The sequence below is a fragment of the Hypomesus transpacificus genome, chromosome 2 (assembly GCF_021917145.1).
Source record: "Hypomesus transpacificus isolate Combined female chromosome 2, fHypTra1, whole genome shotgun sequence".
NCBI classification, from domain to species: domain Eukaryota; kingdom Metazoa; phylum Chordata; class Actinopteri; order Osmeriformes; family Osmeridae; genus Hypomesus; species Hypomesus transpacificus.
Genome location: NC_061061.1, coordinates 9,970,494 through 9,987,269, shown reverse-complemented (window position 1 = coordinate 9,987,269; position 16,776 = coordinate 9,970,494). Strand labels below are relative to the sequence as shown.

At 41.5% G+C, this 16,776-nt stretch overlaps 2 protein-coding genes across 5 annotated transcripts in view; both read right to left on the bottom strand.

Annotated features, from left to right (window-relative positions):
- Positions 1 to 7,740: 7,740 nt before the first annotated feature.
- LOC124477898 (4-galactosyl-N-acetylglucosaminide 3-alpha-L-fucosyltransferase 9-like) lies at positions 7,741 to 10,571 on the bottom strand. Of its 2 annotated transcripts, none has more exons than XM_047035980.1 (2): positions 10,483 to 10,571; positions 7,741 to 9,129 (listed from the first exon to the last, which is right to left on the bottom strand). In XM_047035980.1, exon 2 carries the CDS (start codon positions 9,125 to 9,127, stop codon positions 7,961 to 7,963), a length of 1,167 nt encoding a protein of 388 aa, XP_046891936.1. In that variant the 5' UTR covers positions 9,128 to 9,129; positions 10,483 to 10,571; the 3' UTR covers positions 7,741 to 7,960. The 2 variants fall into 2 exon arrangements, with proteins under 2 accessions (XP_046891936.1, XP_046891929.1); XM_047035973.1 differs by having other exon boundaries at positions 10,488 to 10,565.
- A 2,869-nt stretch (positions 10,572 to 13,440) lies between these two features.
- The window catches only part of npr1b (natriuretic peptide receptor 1b), a 36,999-nt gene continuing 33,663 nt past the window's right edge, over positions 13,441 to 16,776 (bottom strand). For all 3 annotated transcript variants that reach the window (XM_047035956.1, XM_047035949.1, XM_047035964.1), the window contains exons 17-22: positions 16,708 to 16,776; positions 16,442 to 16,565; positions 16,164 to 16,232; positions 15,726 to 15,900; positions 15,474 to 15,572; positions 13,441 to 15,042 (exon numbers count right to left, since the gene is read on the bottom strand). The exon at positions 16,708 to 16,776 is cut by the window's right edge and continues 78 nt beyond it. In XM_047035956.1, the coding sequence (XP_046891912.1) occupies positions 14,894 to 15,042; positions 15,474 to 15,572; positions 15,726 to 15,900; positions 16,164 to 16,232; positions 16,442 to 16,565; positions 16,708 to 16,776 (685 nt within the window). In that variant the 3' untranslated portion in view covers positions 13,441 to 14,893. The remainder of the gene's footprint in view (positions 15,043 to 15,473; positions 15,573 to 15,725; positions 15,901 to 16,163; positions 16,233 to 16,441; positions 16,566 to 16,707) is intronic.

The following is a 16,776-nucleotide window of genomic DNA, read 5'->3' as shown; positions in this document are numbered from 1 at the left end:
TTAGTAAGGCCTAGCTATGTGATTGGGCATGCCTGTTGTTGTTGGCCATCTGGGGGTGGTAAAAATGAACTAGCCAAGAGCTTTGAGTGGTGGCCCGGAATTGACCAGGATGTGGAAAGCGTAGCCATGAAATGTTTTAGCTGCCAGCAGGTACAAAATGAACAATTTTGAGGAACAATGGGATCCGGCACATTACTTCAGCTCCCTGCCAGCTACCAATGGCCAGGCAGAAAGGTTTAAAACAAGGCCTCAAAGCCATGGATGATGACCATATCAACCTACACCAAAAGCTGTGTAACCTCTTGTTTGTTTACCGAAATGCCACACATGCCACCACCAACCAGACACCGGCTATGCTGTTCCTGGGACGACGGCTTCGTTCGCGATTAGATCTTCTTCAGCCAAACAGCAAACGCACTGTCCAAGACAGGCAAATGCAACAGGCTAAAAGGGCCTGTGACAGGAAACTTTGTCACTTTGCCGTTGGACAGACTGTATTAGCTAGAAGTTACAGAGGACATCGTAAATGGGTCCCGGCCACAGTGAAAGAATGACACAGCCCTCTGTCTTACACTGTCAAAGTTGCATCAGGCGCTGTTTGGTGGCGCCATGTTTATCAGTTGAGAACCTCTGGACTGACCTTCGAGGACGACTTGTCCGTGGTGTCCACCAGTGCTGAAAAAAGAGGGCAGACAGCGGCACCTGAGTCTTCTGCAATGGACTGTCTGCTATTCCTGCATCGGCCACTGACACCAGTGCCCAAGGGGGTAACCAGGTGGACACGTCTGGTGAAAAGGAATGTTGCCCCACCTGTGACCGTAGGCCTCCGCAAACACTGATAGAGGAATGACTTTACAGCTACCAAGCTAATTTCTAGTCTTCAACATGGAACAATGTTTATTACAGTTACTTGTATTTAAAACAAAACAACAAAAAAGTGTTGTTGACATTCAGTCATTCAGAAATCTAGGCGGGAGGAATTGTAGTATTTGGAGTAGCCACATGATGGCGCATTGGAGTTCTGTTGGGATTTAGGATTAGTAAGGCCTAGTTATGTGATTGCGCATGCCTGTTGTTGTTTGAATTAATGTTCAGTAAACGTAGCCGCTGGCTTGCATGTTGACCGTGTCTCATGTGATTCTTATTATGTACATAACAGACGACTTAGGTCGTACTGATTTCTCTGCTTCCGCCATCTGTTTCAGAACAATGTTACTCAACAACGTCTCTCCGATGGTCTTTCCTCTACCTCGGTTCTGCTCCGCGCTCAACGAAACTGAAAAAAAAAAAAATTTAGTTGCCAATGCTTTTAATAATCGATTTTGTGTGTAGCTACTGTGTGTGCAACCATTTTCGACCAACAGACTTTCGAGTAGCTACAACTGGAACGCACTTAGTGTTAAATATTTTCATTAGTGAATGGAAATAAGAGAAAAAATAAACTAAAAAACTAGTGCTGTCAGTTTAACGCGTTATTAACGGCGTTAACGCAAACCCAAATTAACGGTGTCAATTTTTTTATCGCGCGATTAACGCTCTTTTTCGACCTAGCAAACTTTGTAGTTTTTTTTCACATTCTGTTGCAACAACCACTGACGTTAGAAAAACTACAATACCACACCGGATCTAGCTAGACCGGAAACAAAATAACAGGCACGCCTCACCCACTTGTTTGGGCTTGTGAGCCAGCTAAACAGTCGTAGCAGAGCCCGTTTACGGATATTAGACATTCTCTGGTAGGAGGCTAACGTTATGTTTTGAGTTGATTGTCAGCGCCAGACGCCGAAATGGATGCCAATAAGATTCTGAATGGAAAGTTTACTTTGGTAGGTTGGTAGGTTTTTTAGGTTGCCAAATGGTTCCATTGACAAGACCAAAGTGATCAGTGTGTTCTGTCGTTGTGAACTGAGCCGGAGGGAATGAGCTGTCATCGCAGCACGTCGTGGAGTCGAAAATAGAATGTTGATGGCACACAGCCAAGCACACAGCTGATGCGAATTCTCCGCCTGCTCGTCAAAGCCAGGCGATTGCAATGTTGTTTTCAATTTAAAAAAAAACATTTGCACGAAGCAATCCGAACCACTTTTCCATGTCGATAAGAGCATTACAATTTGAAAAAATAATGGATGAAAAAGAAATTAAGGGACATTTAAAATAGATACAAATGTGCGATTAATTGAGATTAATTGAGATTAATCGCGAGTTAACTATGACATTAATGCGATTAATCGCGATTAAATATTTTTATCGTTTGACAGCTCTATAAAAAACCTTATTGCAGTTAAGTGATAGTTTTGTTTGCATAAATGAAAGCAATCTAGCATAAGGAGTCGGGACAGTTTTGATTATCATAACATTAAAAGGGATGAGAGAGGAAATGTTGTGAACTTGTGACTTACTAAATGTATAGTTTATCCCAAAAACATCACTCCCCTTTATTCCATATTCATGTGACATATTAAAGGATATATTAGGCAGAAAGCTGCATCAGTTAATAAATTAGGCTACTTGTTAATACAGTTAAGTAAATATGGAATGACACTGTAGTCGATTAGTTGTTCTAATCTAATCTAACAATCGTTCTAATCGTTAGATTAGTCGATTAGCCAGCCCTACTGTTGAGTCCTAGCCAGCCCTACTGTTTAATAATTGCCACATGACTATCTAATATAGGCCTAATGTAATCCATACATAGGAGACGATGGTCATCCACAGAGTGCAAACTATACAATGACAATCCGAGGGGTCAACTACCAACCATATACAGTAAAGCAACAAAATTATATAGTTGACATATGTGTCCGAGGTCTGTAGCTGGGCAAAGGAGAGTTGGTACTGATCCAGACTTTAGTTTCAGATGTTGAGGAAACAGTCGTCCGTGAAATGTTTGGCGCAGACATTCAAAACTTTAGAAGTTGTGTCGGCGCATTTCCAGACAAAATCAAATTAACACACTGTTTCTCCAGAGGCTAGGATGAAGGAACAAAAAAAATACTTTGGTCTTCATTTGTACATCCAAACACTGTGCAACTGCCATGCTTCGGTCGTTTGCAAGCCATGATGTGTCTCAAGGAAAACAAAATATAGCTCGCACGGTCATAGCTAACTTTCTCATGGGCGGCCAAAGCAGAGAAAGGGGAGGTAACCTTTTCCCTTGTGACAACAAAAGGGTAAAATTCCAGATCGGCCCATCTGAGCTTTCATTTCTTCAAAGGCAGAGCAGGATACCCAGGGCTTGGTTTACACCAGGGGTGGGGAATGTGCCACGCATACGGCCCGTGGGCCGACATATGAGCGATAATGATTCCATACATTGGTACCAATGTACCAAAATATTTAGCTTGCGCTTGTATTAAGTGGGTAATTCCTTTCTAGAAAATCAAACCCAGAATACGTCGTTGGTTTGGGCTAAGCCCCGAAAGTTTACAACGTCTGGCTCCGTGCCTGATTAACACTCGGATCGATAAGCTCTCTCAAAAATGGTAGCAATATAAAAAATTATACGATCCCTTTCCGTAATCATGATAACCCCCCCGAAATGGTCACTGCGCCCCCAGTCAAAGCAGGCTTTATCCGGCCCAGCCAGCTAACATCACAGACCTCACCAAAGAGAAGCAGTTCCAGCCATCAAATTAGGGGTGAGTAAATGAAAGGTTTGACCAAACATAGCAGGCACATTTTTAAGTTGATAATTCTGTACGACCCCAAAATTATTTTGTAAATATCCAAATGGCCCTTGGCAAAAAAAGGTTTCCCATCAATGGTTTACACCTATCGCAATTTCTGGCCATTGGGGGCTAGGGGAACATATGTTAAAGTAAAAAAATGTCATTAAGTGATATTTTCATGCCATGGGACTTTTAAATAATTATTGATTGTTGTTTAGAACACAGCTTATTCCAGAAAGAGGGTTTAACAAACTGTAAGCCTAACCATGAACTCTGAGTTGATTCACCCTAAAATGGGAAACACTGGCTTTTCGGTCCCAGAACATCTTATTTTAACTGTTAAATCAACTTGGAGTATGTCCACTCGAGTTAAGCGCGAGCATGAGGACTATAAAAAGCCAACATCAATGGAATTCCAATAATAGGATCCACCATGGCACCTGGCGACAAAAAATATCCTCCTACTTCACCCCACTCGAGGAAAAAACAATATCTTGTTCGCAGGTCATAACTCATTTTCTCATTCCAAATTCTCTGGGAGGGTAAAGCAGAGAAAGGGGAGGTAACCTTTCCTCTTATGATGACATAAGAGGAACATTTTCAAATCGGAGCGTTTGAGCATTAATTTTCTCAAAGGCGAAGAAGAATACCCAGGGCTTCATTTACACCTATCAACATTTTTAGCCACTGGGGGACAAAAGGCAAGCTAGGGCAACTAATGTAATGTTAAATAACCTCCTTAAGTGAAATGGGACCTTTTATACGTGTTAATGGTGAATCGGAGCACATATTCCAGAAAAAAATGACAATTGGCGTGAGAAACAATTGCTGGCCGAGTCAATTCCTTGACTGCAGTAGCCAGTCCATACATTGAACATTAAACCACACTGTCGCTTATTATTACAGGTGAAAAAGTGGTGGAATGTAATTGAATAAAATAGCATGTTCATGTTGGTACTTTCCAACAGGCGCAAAGCGCACTTAGCAGCAGCCAAGGAAATATAAAAACATACTACGCACGTCTATTTTAAAGGCATATTTTGCTTAGGCCTATGAGCTTGTGATTGTAGCCTATGTCACCTTGGTTTTTATTATATTTGACATGATACAAAATAAATATCAGTTAGTTAGTGCCTTTTCAACTTGTTATAGCAGTAGCCCCGAACAGAATGATTTTCATCACAGGATGATAATGATTATGATGATAAAGAGACATTGACTGCTGCCGCAGAGAGGGGATGCAGAGAGGCCTACATGTATGGTAGCTACTGGTAGTTCTTTCCTCATGTAGGCCTATTTTTATTTACAGTGTAAATGTACACTGAAATTATGAGAATAATTAATTGAAAAACAATCGGCACATACTGATCAAGTTGAACAGCACATAGAAGGGCATTCTATCTAAAAGTTGAGTGTTCTGGCATAATCTGTATGAAAAATATTAAAGAAAAATAAGAAAAATGGCACAGGTGAAAATAATGTATGTGAAAAGAGGGACCGAAGTGCTATATTTTCATATATGTAATCTACCACATATTTGTAATTACAAATATATCCTATATGAATGCATTTGTCTGTAACAGGGTTGACCCAACAACCAAAACATTTAGAAGAAAAAAATACATCATAAATGATAGATTTACACAGCCTCAGATGGCACGATTCAGTTTATTGTCACTTTCAGCTGTCTTTAGTCTAAAGCAGTGGTCACCAACCTTTTTAGGCCAAAGATCACCGACCTTTGCCTTGGTGACCCGAAGATCTACCTATTGAGGCGTTGAGAGACAGAACAGACTCCAGACTGAACTTACAACTTAACTTTATATTTGGCCTTATTGTAATTGAATGAAATCAAACACTTTGTGAACAATATGAACAAGAAAAAACACTTTTGCAATGAGCAGGCTGGATATGAACGGTTTTATTTATAAACTGAAGTTACAACACAACACTGACAAATTTCTCATGTGACAAGTCAGTGTGATGGCTGTGACTGAACACTGTCTGTGAGTGCCTTGTAGTTTGGCTCATAAGCAGAGACAGCCAGTCTGAGGCAGTCTGTGAGGTGTCTGTCAGTAAGCCGGCTCCTGTACTTGGATTTGGTGATTTTCATCTGTGAAAATGCCATTTCACAGAGGTAGGTCGATCCAAAGTAGGCACTCACTTTTAGTGCACATGCACTGAGGAGAGGAAACTTCTCTCGGCTGACAAGTCCCCAAAAGTCACTGTCCCTTGACCTGGCTTTCAGCTCAATGTCATTTTGCAAATCAAGCATCTCCATGTCCACTCCACTTGGCAAAGCAAATGCTTTCTCGAATTGGTCTGCAACCTCCTCTGTATTAATAGGCAGGAATGGGTTTGAAAGAAATGCAGCAATATCCTTCATGATTTCTAACTCACCAAAACGTCGACTGAACTCCGCTGCCAGTTTGTCCAGGTGCACACAGTACTGCTCAGGGTGAAAGTCAGAAGAGTCTTTGATGGACTGTGACATTTTTTCCAGGTTTGTAAAGTGTGTCAGCGTCCCTTTCCTCAGATTCGTGGTCCAGACACAGAGTTTGGCCTTGAACGCATTCACTGCGCTGATCATGTGGAGGAGGTGCCGGTCTTTTCCCTGGAGTTCGTGGTTGAGCGAGTTCAGTTTTCCGGTTAGGTCCGTCAGAAACCCCAGGTCCAGTAGCCACGCATCCGTTGAAAGTTCCTCGTGCTCCTCGTTCCTTTTCGACAGAAACGTCTTAATCTCAGGCAGCAAGTCAACAAATCGCTGCAGCACTTTTCCGCGACTCAACCACCTGACATCAGCATGCAGAAGCAGGTCTCCATACGCCGAATCGAGCTCATCCAATAACGCCTTGAATAAGCGATGCTGAAGCGCTTTTGCTCGAATCGAGTTTACCACTTTGACCACCAGTGACATGACATGAGAAAAGTCCACAACTTTCCCAGCCAAGGCTTGCTGATGAATCACACAGTGATACTTCATGAAGTCGGGGAAATCCGGATCATTACGGCACAGTGCTATAAAACCAGCGTGCACACCGCACATTGCCGGTGCCCCATCGGTAGTGATTGCCACCAGTTTCTGAATGGGGATGTTCTTTTCACGGACATAGCTTTTAAAAACGTTGTAAATATCCTCACCTCTCGTTCTCTCTTTTAATTGGAGAAGAGTGAGGAAGTCCTCCTTTGTTGTAAAGTCCTGGAAAGCCATTCTGACAAATACAACAAGCTGAGCCGTGTCCATTACATCCAGCGATTCATCAAACTGCAGTGAAAAATATTCACAGAGTGACAAGTCCTCCAACACCTGTTGACCAACGTTATCCGACAGTAACTCGATCCTTCGTGTCACTGTTGTAGGACCAAGAGGCACAGCACGGAATGCAGCTTTTATGTCCTCTTTGTTTTTGAAGGTGCTGCAAACAGTCTCTGCGGTGACGGTCAATAGTTCCTTAAACAAATCCCCATCTGTAAAAGGTCTCTTGTGTTTAGCCAAAATGTGGCTAATACGAAATGACGCCTCAGTTGCAGCCTTACTTTGAGACGTAGGTTGTGAGAAAAGCGACTGTTGAGCCTTCAACTCCACTTTCAGCTCCTGAACTTTTTTGGCGCGGATTGCGCTCTTTGGTGGATAGCAGTCTTTGAATTTCGGATGGTTAGTGTTGTGGTGCCGCTCCAAATTCCCTCGCTTAGACAGTGCCTGTGGCTGGTGGCACAACATACACACACTCTTGTCTTTTACCAAGGTAAAGATGAATTCCTCCTCCCATTCATGATGGAAACTGTAGTTTTTCGCCCTCTTTCGTGGTGCCTCTGCCATGCTTGCTAACACTATGTGGACAACACGGCCGGGTAAATAAACAAACCAACGGCAACCACGCCCACAGGTATCCTGGGATAGCAGGTCTCTCAAAGGTCGTCTTCGGGAAAAAACGCCCATTTATTCTGTCGGTGAATTGCTTTGCAACACGCACAGGCCAATATGCAAATCCAGGTACAAGAGAACGCGCGTTCAGTTTAAGAATCCTCCGCGTTCATGAATTAGTCGGAGATCAGTATTTCTGAAATTATTTTGGAGATCGACAGGGAAAGTCTCCGAGATCGACACGTCGATCGCGATCGACAGGTTGGCGACCTCTGGTCTAAAGCAATGCATAAAGTGATGATTTGAGTTAATTTAGATTTCCCCCCCCCTTTTTTATGCACTGATTTCACGAAATGTACTGAATAAGTGCTGATAATTGGCAATACAGCACATGTATTAAACATTTTGATTACTACAAACAGCCTGGTCAGCCCCAATACCATTGATTTAGATTGTTAATAGCTTTGTATCTTTTCTCCCGTCTAATGTAGTCACATGATCGACATGCATGTTCTAGTCCAAAATACCATCCCTTAACTTTATAGTTTTTCCTCCAGCTGTGGTACTTCATGTACTCTTCATCATTCTTGTTAAGGAAAAGCAGCCGATCTGCCAGTTCCTTTTGATTGGGGAAGTCATCCACATGAAGAAAAGAGTCTGCTGGAATGAATTCCTCATAATTTTGCCTGGATGGAACCAAAACTACTGGGACAGCTCCTAAACTCATGGCATTGTACAACTTCTCAGTGATGTAGTCTTTGAAGACTGAATTTTCAAAGGACAAGTAAAATTTGCATCCAGAAATGGTTTTTGTTTCGTTGTTTACGTATGTACCAAAGTGTCGTCCATAGGTCTCTACTTTGACATGCTTACTCAGCTCATTGTAGACCTGAACTCTTCTGAATGATGGGTGCCAGTTGCTCACAAACCAGCACACTAATTTATTCTTTGTTGGCAGCTCAAAGTGTTTGTCCACAGCTGTTACCTCGACTAAGGATCCATAAGGAACAGGTACAGAAGAATCCTGTCGATAATTTGAAGTCAAATTAAACAGATTATCTAATTTGGGCCATCTTTTGGAGTTGGCAGGTGATTCAGCATTGAACCACACCCATTTCTGAAACCAGGGACGTGGATTTTGTGGCATGTTTCCCAGATCTTCATGGATATCCCGGTGATGAAAGAGGACTCCATGTGCATTCTTATAAAGGCTCTTGTTGTCTGTCAAGCGACAACCTTGAACATTGAAATCAGCACATGAATGAAGGTCAAAAGATTGTCCAAATGGCCACATCCAGATCAAGAGAATAGTGTTCGGTTCTGGATTGTCAGGTCTGAGGATTACTTGGGAGTTCTGCTTGCCTGTCTTCTGGGGTTGTGATGTGGTTTGGTCTGGGACCTCAGTCTGATTACCCTCTCGATTTAGCCCATCTTGGCAGACACTTATAGCTTTCTCATTTGACTCTCTGTCGGTGCACAGTGAGTTGATGTTGGGTTTGTAGTACGTAAAAAATAAAACTAAGGAGCACACCACCACAAAGCTGCAAATCAATGCAGGCCGTGGTACTGTCCCTTGGCATGTTGACTTGATCATGTCTGTGTGTCAGAAAATACAGCCATTATAATACATCAATTACTTTAAACAATACATCACAATATTGGTTAATATTTGTTCAGATGATGAGTGATATGGAGAAATTAAGACTGATGCAATGTATTTGGAGTCTATAATTAAGTAGGCCTAAGGATCAGTATCCTTGGGTTTTTGACATTAGGAACTACACTGTTTACCACTAAGGTTCATTGTGGCCTGATATTATACTACTTTTGATCATCAACAGATATATGCTAGCATAGAAAACATGGTGTGGTACAAACATTTATTTTGATTGTTAGTCTATGGTTTGAAATTAAAGGCTTTCTACTTTATCTGGACTCACATAGACATTTCTCTGACATGCTATACTTAGTAGAAGTCAGGTTTATAGTTTTGGACTTTAACTGTAGATTTTTGTTCTATTGTGTCTTGGACAGAGACACAATAGTTTCTATAGTAAATGGAAGTACAGCACATCCCAACCTACCTCATGACATAAAGTTCATTCATGCATAAGTTCATTTTGCATCAACAAAACTAAACCTTGTAGTTTTTTATTACTCTGTAATCAAATAATTTCAATCGATCCTTTTGTATAGTCCACTATTATCTCAGCTGAATATATATCTATGGTTTTATGTGAAGCCCTCTGTGACATGCTTCCATGTAAAAAGGGCTATGCAAATACATTTGATTTGAATAGAAGTTCCTTGCTGAGTTCTAATTCAGTTGCTATGATGGTAATGATGTTCTTTGTACCCACCATGTACTTTTCAAAGTTATGGATGGTACTATCACATAATGGATCCATGTGATGATCAAGCTATCTTGAAATGGCCAAATAAAATAACTAACCACACAAAACTGGTCATTCAGTCATTTAAAATGCATGGTGAACACAAACGATTCAAAAAGTCTGACTCCTATCGCTCCTGTCAAAGTCGGACCCATTATGAAGAAGACAAAGGAAGTTGATGTTGACATTGAAAACATGAACCTTGGTTACAGTTTCCCAGGCGTTAAGTTATTTAGATCACTGAATTAATACAATAATAGTTAGGTGGCTGAGCGGTGAGGGAATCGGGCAAGTAATCCGAAGGTTGCCAGTTCAATTCCCGGTCATGCCAACTGACGTTGTGTCCTTGGGCAAGGCACTTCACCCTACTTGCCTCAGGGGGCATGTCCCTGTACTTACTGTAAGTCACTCTGGCGTCTGCTAAATTACTAAATGTAAATGTAATCATGTTTGACATAAAAACATTTAATCAAAAAAGCCCGACATCCCAAGTTCATGACCTACTTAAAATATACAGCATTTCAAATCAAATAATTCTACCAAGTCATCAACTCACCTTACCAGGAGGTGGAGAATTGAAAATGAGGGTGTCACACATTAGTAAGGCGTTAAGAGCACAAGATATGGGAATATTCTCACTTACTCCTGGACAACAGAGAGGCGTGGCCTGAATTTTTTCAAATGCCTCACCAGGAGAACAATGTAGAGTGGAATTTTACATAGAACTTGTTTGACTAGAAAAGCATCGTTTGTCTTTCAAACCACCAGCTCCCCTTCATTTAATCCCGTTGGAACTAGTAACATGCACATTGTAAGTTCCATATAGTCAAAAATACTTAAAAAATTCAAAGCAATATATATTTATATAATGCGACAGCGACATGTATAGATTTCAAGCTTAACACTGAATAGAAATGTAATCTCCTCTTAATGTTAATATTGTGTTATCGTTTTCTTTCTGACTGATGGTGGTTACTTCAAGCCTGGACTCATTGGACTACCTAAGGTAAGTTATACCCCTAGAATAGAGTGCTACAGTGCAATGGAAAGGCTGTAATTTGGCTGTATGTGGTGTAATGGCGATACTGCAGGACAAGTTAATCTTCATAGTGAAGAAGCTCAATGGATGGTAAGTTGAACACTGTAGAGCTTATGATCTCAAAACATCAACAGGCAAGGAAGTGGAACTTGTTGAGCAAGAACAACTACATGATACATACCCACTGGCTGACAAAATTGAACAGATGCATTTTGTCACATTGAAAATATGTCCTTGTTTACAGGGTGAGGCCTGTGAATGTATTTTGTTAAATGTGAAAACGAAAGCCAGATGCAGACATTACTATTGTTACAAAACATGTATTTTATATGATAAACCAGAATGGTGTTTCAATCACAGGTGCTCTTCATGATTTTACTCAGAGGGTTAAAAGATGGTCCTCCGGCCTTCGGAGCGGTGAGAGACGGTATTGAGACCCAAGCCTGGTGTTGTGTTGTCATTTACTGTCAGAGGTCTGGTTTTCTCTCCCAATCTGCAGATTTATAAAAATTTATTAAAATCCAGAACTCAACTGAACTTAATCATTCAGTTTATGGAGACGGACAAATGACTTTCTTTATCATTTACATTTAGTCATTTTAGCAGACGCTCTTATCCAGAGCGACTTACAGTAAGTACAGGGACATTCCCCCCCGAGGCAAGTAGGGTGAAGTGCCTTGCCCAAGGACACAACATAATTTAACACGGTCGGGAATCAAACCGGTGACTTTTATTACTAGCCCGATTCCCTAACTGCTCAGCCATCTGACTCCCTTATCATACTCCTATGGGATTTACCTAATTTGTTGAACCTTACCGACTGCTTGTTATCTCTTCTCAGACAGCCATGGCTGGGTTGACGCCTGCTAAACTGAAGGTGAGTTTGGGGGAGAGGAACATTGAAAAACTGACTCTTCCAAATGCCATACCAGAGTGAGTAGAAGACCTGCTCAGCAAGATAAAGACTAACTTTGGGTTGAAAGGCAGCATCAGACTGCAATACATGGACCAATGACTTCTTCAATCTGTAGAAGTGTTCAATCTTGTGTCTATGTGTAAGGTTAAATAGATGTTCTGGGTATGAAGGAAGTACAGGGTGAACGTCCCTGATAGCTGTGAATTAGTCTACTTGAGCAACTTCATGCATATTCAATATACAGCTCCCATGACCACTCTCAAGTCAGTGAGAGTCATCAGAGAGATCATACGTGGGGCTCCCCTCATAGTCATCACAAGGGACGTTCGCCCTGTACTTTCTTCTGACCCAGAACATCTATTCAACCTGACACGTATGTAAGGCTGGGTGTCAAACCTGCCCTCACCTCTCATATGCTAAAGTCTGGAGTTTGTGAACGGTCTCAACTTGATGGCTCTCACACCCCGTTCAAGATGTGGTCTGATGGTTGCTGGTTGTTCTTGTGTATAAAGGGAATAGTACTGCATTGTTCTGTGGATTCTTCATCTCCTGAGACCTTCTCGTCAGTTCTCCCTTGTCCTACTGTCCTACTCCTTGCTCACCTCTTGCTTTATCTCTGATTTACAATGATCATGTTAGAGTGGGTAAGATTTAAAGCCTTCATTTTGTAACATGTTTGCCTTGTAATTGATTTCATTCATTTGCAATGTTATAAAATGCATATGTAATTTTAACCTTACTTTGACCGTTAAACTTTGATTAAACCCATAGAGTCAAATAACTGCCATTCTATTTGTATTGGCATTATTTGATTCATGCTAATACACTGTTCAGTTTCCCATATTCCATAGGGGAATCCGTTTTGGTTGTTTGGCCAATATTTAACCCCCTACACTACACAATATACACAATCTAGTTTTATCAATAGCAAACTGGCATGAGAACATACTAACTAGTATCCAATGACTATCCAAGCCAATGATTGATTAGTGAAAGTTATATTGATTTGTGAATAATTTAAGTACACAGGAAATCCCAATTTCCTCTACTGTCGACTACAAGTGTGTACATATTACAGCTGATAGTTCAAAACTTTTTTTTTGTATAAATCTCATCGCCCAACTGTTGGAACTTTTCCCAGTTTTGAAACTTATGGACATTTGTTTTATATTATAAAGATTTTACATTTAAATGCCAAAAACCTGTGTAATGTGTTGGATCAAAAGCTGTGTTGGTGACATAGACGTCAAGCTTTTTTACATTTATGTAATAAGGTATAAAAAACATCAACTTTTCAACTACTTCATTTATGTGTTACCAATTGAAGTAATTCAATTAAGTTGGTCCAACAATTCTTTTTTTACAGCGTAGTCATCAGTCCTTTCATATATAATTGGCAGAGCAAGTTAATGTGTGTTAAGGTAATCTTGTTTTTTGCTCAATTGATATGAACAGAATAGAGTTAAATGTTTTACTGTGTAACGCTACACAAATATCAATATCATTCAGTCTGTGAGACCAAAAACACATTATGAGGGAAACACAAAGGAAGAAACTCAAACATGTATATCATTTTTATTGATTTAAGGAGAAAAAACTTACCATAGGGAAACACATTTAGGACTGACATGTACAATCTGAAATATACATACTTAATCAGTTTGATGCTTCAGTACAAGTGAACACTGCTGGCTTAAAACCTGGTACCACTAAGACCAGTCACTGAGTATCATTACTGTGACAACCAAAACAAGATGTGGCACTTCAATGCATCCTACGCAAGAATTCTTCAGTTTATTCAGACATCTTCTATGCCGATACTTCACAAGATTTTAGAAAGTTTATTGTAACATGACACAAAAATAGAAAATTCCGGTGTGCTTTCAGAGTGGCAGTCCACTGGAGAAAATGGGGTGTTAGACTTGGAGAGAGTCAAATACCAAACTTCTTCTGCCCAAATTTTACCTGATGTAATACAAAGCTAGCACTGCAGTTGTAATGCATTGTAAACCATGATCATAACTTTTTTCCATGTTGACTACCGTCTTGTACAGTCACAAATCAGCATTTGTTCATAACTGCTGCCAGTACCAAGTTGCATTTGCAGAGTGTAGAATATATTTGTGTGCAACCTATGTTGAAAACAAGCGTTACCAATTTCAAAGGCAATTATTAAAAACATTTGTTGTGAGAGTAACGATATTAAGTACTGTATAGTGTTGTTGAGGTGGAGTAATATTTTCTTATTTAACCAAAGTGTAGCAATGTAGGTGCAGTCTCTTTTGCCCATGAAGCCATGGGAAAATAATCGACGAATAAATGAAATAATGTGTTCTCGTATGACACAATTATAGGCACTCACATTGCAAACACACATCCATGGAATGAACGCACACTTTTTCTTTCTTGCTCCCTTTCCTTTTCCTCCTCCTACTAGATTTCTCACACCCACTCAAATAAACAAATCCAATCTCCGGGCTCATTTAAAGTGGTTAGAGTCTGAGACAGGGCAAAACAATACTACTGTAACTTTACCACAGGAATCAAGTGAAAGTCCTTTACATGGCTAGAATGGACATACTGTCGATACATATTCAAGTTACATAACGTGAGTAACAGTTTGCAACATCCACAATCACTCTACAGTTTTGTGGGTCACAGGGTAAAAAAATAAAACTGTACTACGGGTGCTGTATCAAATGAACATTACAATTAAAAAAATCTTTAATACAGAAAAGATACGCACTGAACATTTGACACACTCAAGATTCCCCAATGGGTGTGAGAGCACAGTTCTTTGATGCTGGGATGTACAATATTCTACTTTTCCAAGCCATGTTCATCCTGCTTCATCTTCATGTTCCATGACTGGAGCCTTTGGCTCCATTTATTCTCTCCTACAACACACTTTGCTCTCCTCCATTTCAACCCCTCGCACCCCTCCAAACGAGGGTCCTGAGTCCGTGTCTCCCGTTCCTTTCCAACCCTCCTTCCCTCTTCTCCTTCCCTCCTTCACTCCTGGCCCTTGCTCTCTCCCAGCAGCCAGTACGTGGTCATCTTGCCTTTGCCCTTCATCTCCACGTCTCCCCTCAGCTCGAGCTGGAAACAGTTGAACTCCTGCAAGACGTCCTGTGTGGCCGCTGACACGTGGATCTTCAACGCTGCACAGAGAAGTTACAGTTTCATGTCACCGTTCTTCACGAGAAGTCCTCGCTACGAAGCGAGCAACGTTTCCACCACACTGGTTTCGCTATTCTTTAAAAAAAAAGGCCTCAAAGTACTACTCTTGCTTTGTACTTTATAAATATAATCAAACAAATGCTCTCACGTTCTACAGCCCACGTCATCAGTTGACCTTAATGTTAAGTTGAGTGCTACTGCACAGTCAAGAGAGAAAGAGGATACTGTGGAATAACTTCTGCTTTATGGAAAAGTCATGAAGGGCTCCTTACTGCTAAGAGTCTGAAGGACTGCCATATTGGATTGACTTGCACTTAATTCACTTGAGAATATTCCATCATTTTGAGCGTGTGTGTATAATTGAGTGTTAATGTGTGGAACTGAAGGGCAGCGTTATCTGAAGAGGGTGTACCTTCGCCGTTGGACTCCATTCGAGAGGAGGTATTGACTGTGTCCCCAAACAAACAGTATCGGGGCATCTTCAACCCTACTACACCTGCACACACTGGACCTACACACACACACACACACACACACAGACACACACACACACACAAGGAGTCAACAGGAAAGCTGGAAACATTGAATCATTTGAACCTTTCAACAGGTAGACCACCCTTTTGTCTGGACAGTCCGTATTCACGTTGCTGCCAGGCGCCCTTACCGCTGTGGATGCCAATTCGCAGTTTGAGTTGCTGGTGAGGCCGGTGGCGGATCTTGAACGTGCGTACGGCGTCCTGCAGCGCCAGGGCCATGCGGGCGATCTCGCGCCCGTGCAGATTCCCGTTCCTCACCGGCAGCCCTGACACCACCATGTAGGCATCTCCAATAGTCTCCACCTGGGGGCGCCAGAGATTCATACCGAAGACGAGGGCGCAACATGCACTGATGAAGTTTGTTGACAATAATTGGCTTTTAAATCATTTTATCAGGGAGAGGGACTATATAAATAGTAATTCTGTTTAATTATATTCAATTACATTAGATTCTTGTCTGATCAAACCCCATCAATGAAGAAGAATCATAAGATATTTAAGACCACAGGAGAAAATAGATGTTTGTCGAGAAACAGAAGAGAAACAGAGAGACTCTGCTGTTTTACCTTGTAAACATCAAAGTTGTCTATGATGGCATCAAAACACGTGTAGAGATCATTGAGCAAGGTCACAACCTACAAAAAAAAGAACAATTTGAACCCCCAAAATCTTACAAAGCAGATATTAGGCGGCTCGACACACAAGGAAGCGCGAGATGAGGCACGCTGAAAGAGAAAGAACGATGGTGCGATTTTCGTCAAAAGAGACACAGCAGTGTGATATCTTACACGGTGAAGGTGTGCAGGCGCTCCAGCTGAGCGTGTCCTGTCATGGCCAGTCTCACCTGCATGGGTGTGCTCTCTGCAGAGATGGCTGTGAATCCCACGATGTCGCTGAAGTAGATGGTGACAGAGTCAAAGGCCTCGGCCTGCACTGTCTCCCCTCTCTTAAGCTGCTCCGCCACGGAGCTGCAGAGACCAAATCACAACCGTGTGAGAAGCGTGTGTGCGTGTGATAGCCCAGGTGCAATGCAAGTGCTATTTCGCGGAGCCTCTTCCTAGCAGCTGTGCGTGAGAATGTGCGCGTGTGAGAGTGTGTGTGTGGACCTACTGGGGTAGTATCTGGTAGAGCAGGGCCTCAGCCTTGCGCTTCTCCTCGTGGTAGGCCTGGGTCCTCTCC

Coding starts and splice junctions, on each gene's coding strand:
- LOC124477898 (XM_047035973.1), bottom strand. CDS start 10,524: ATGTGTGACACCCTCATTTTCAATTCTCCACCTCCTG. Junction 9,130..10,487: donor TTTCAATTCTCCACCTCCTG/GTAAGGTGAGTT, acceptor TCTGACACACAG/ACATGATCAAGTCAACATGC.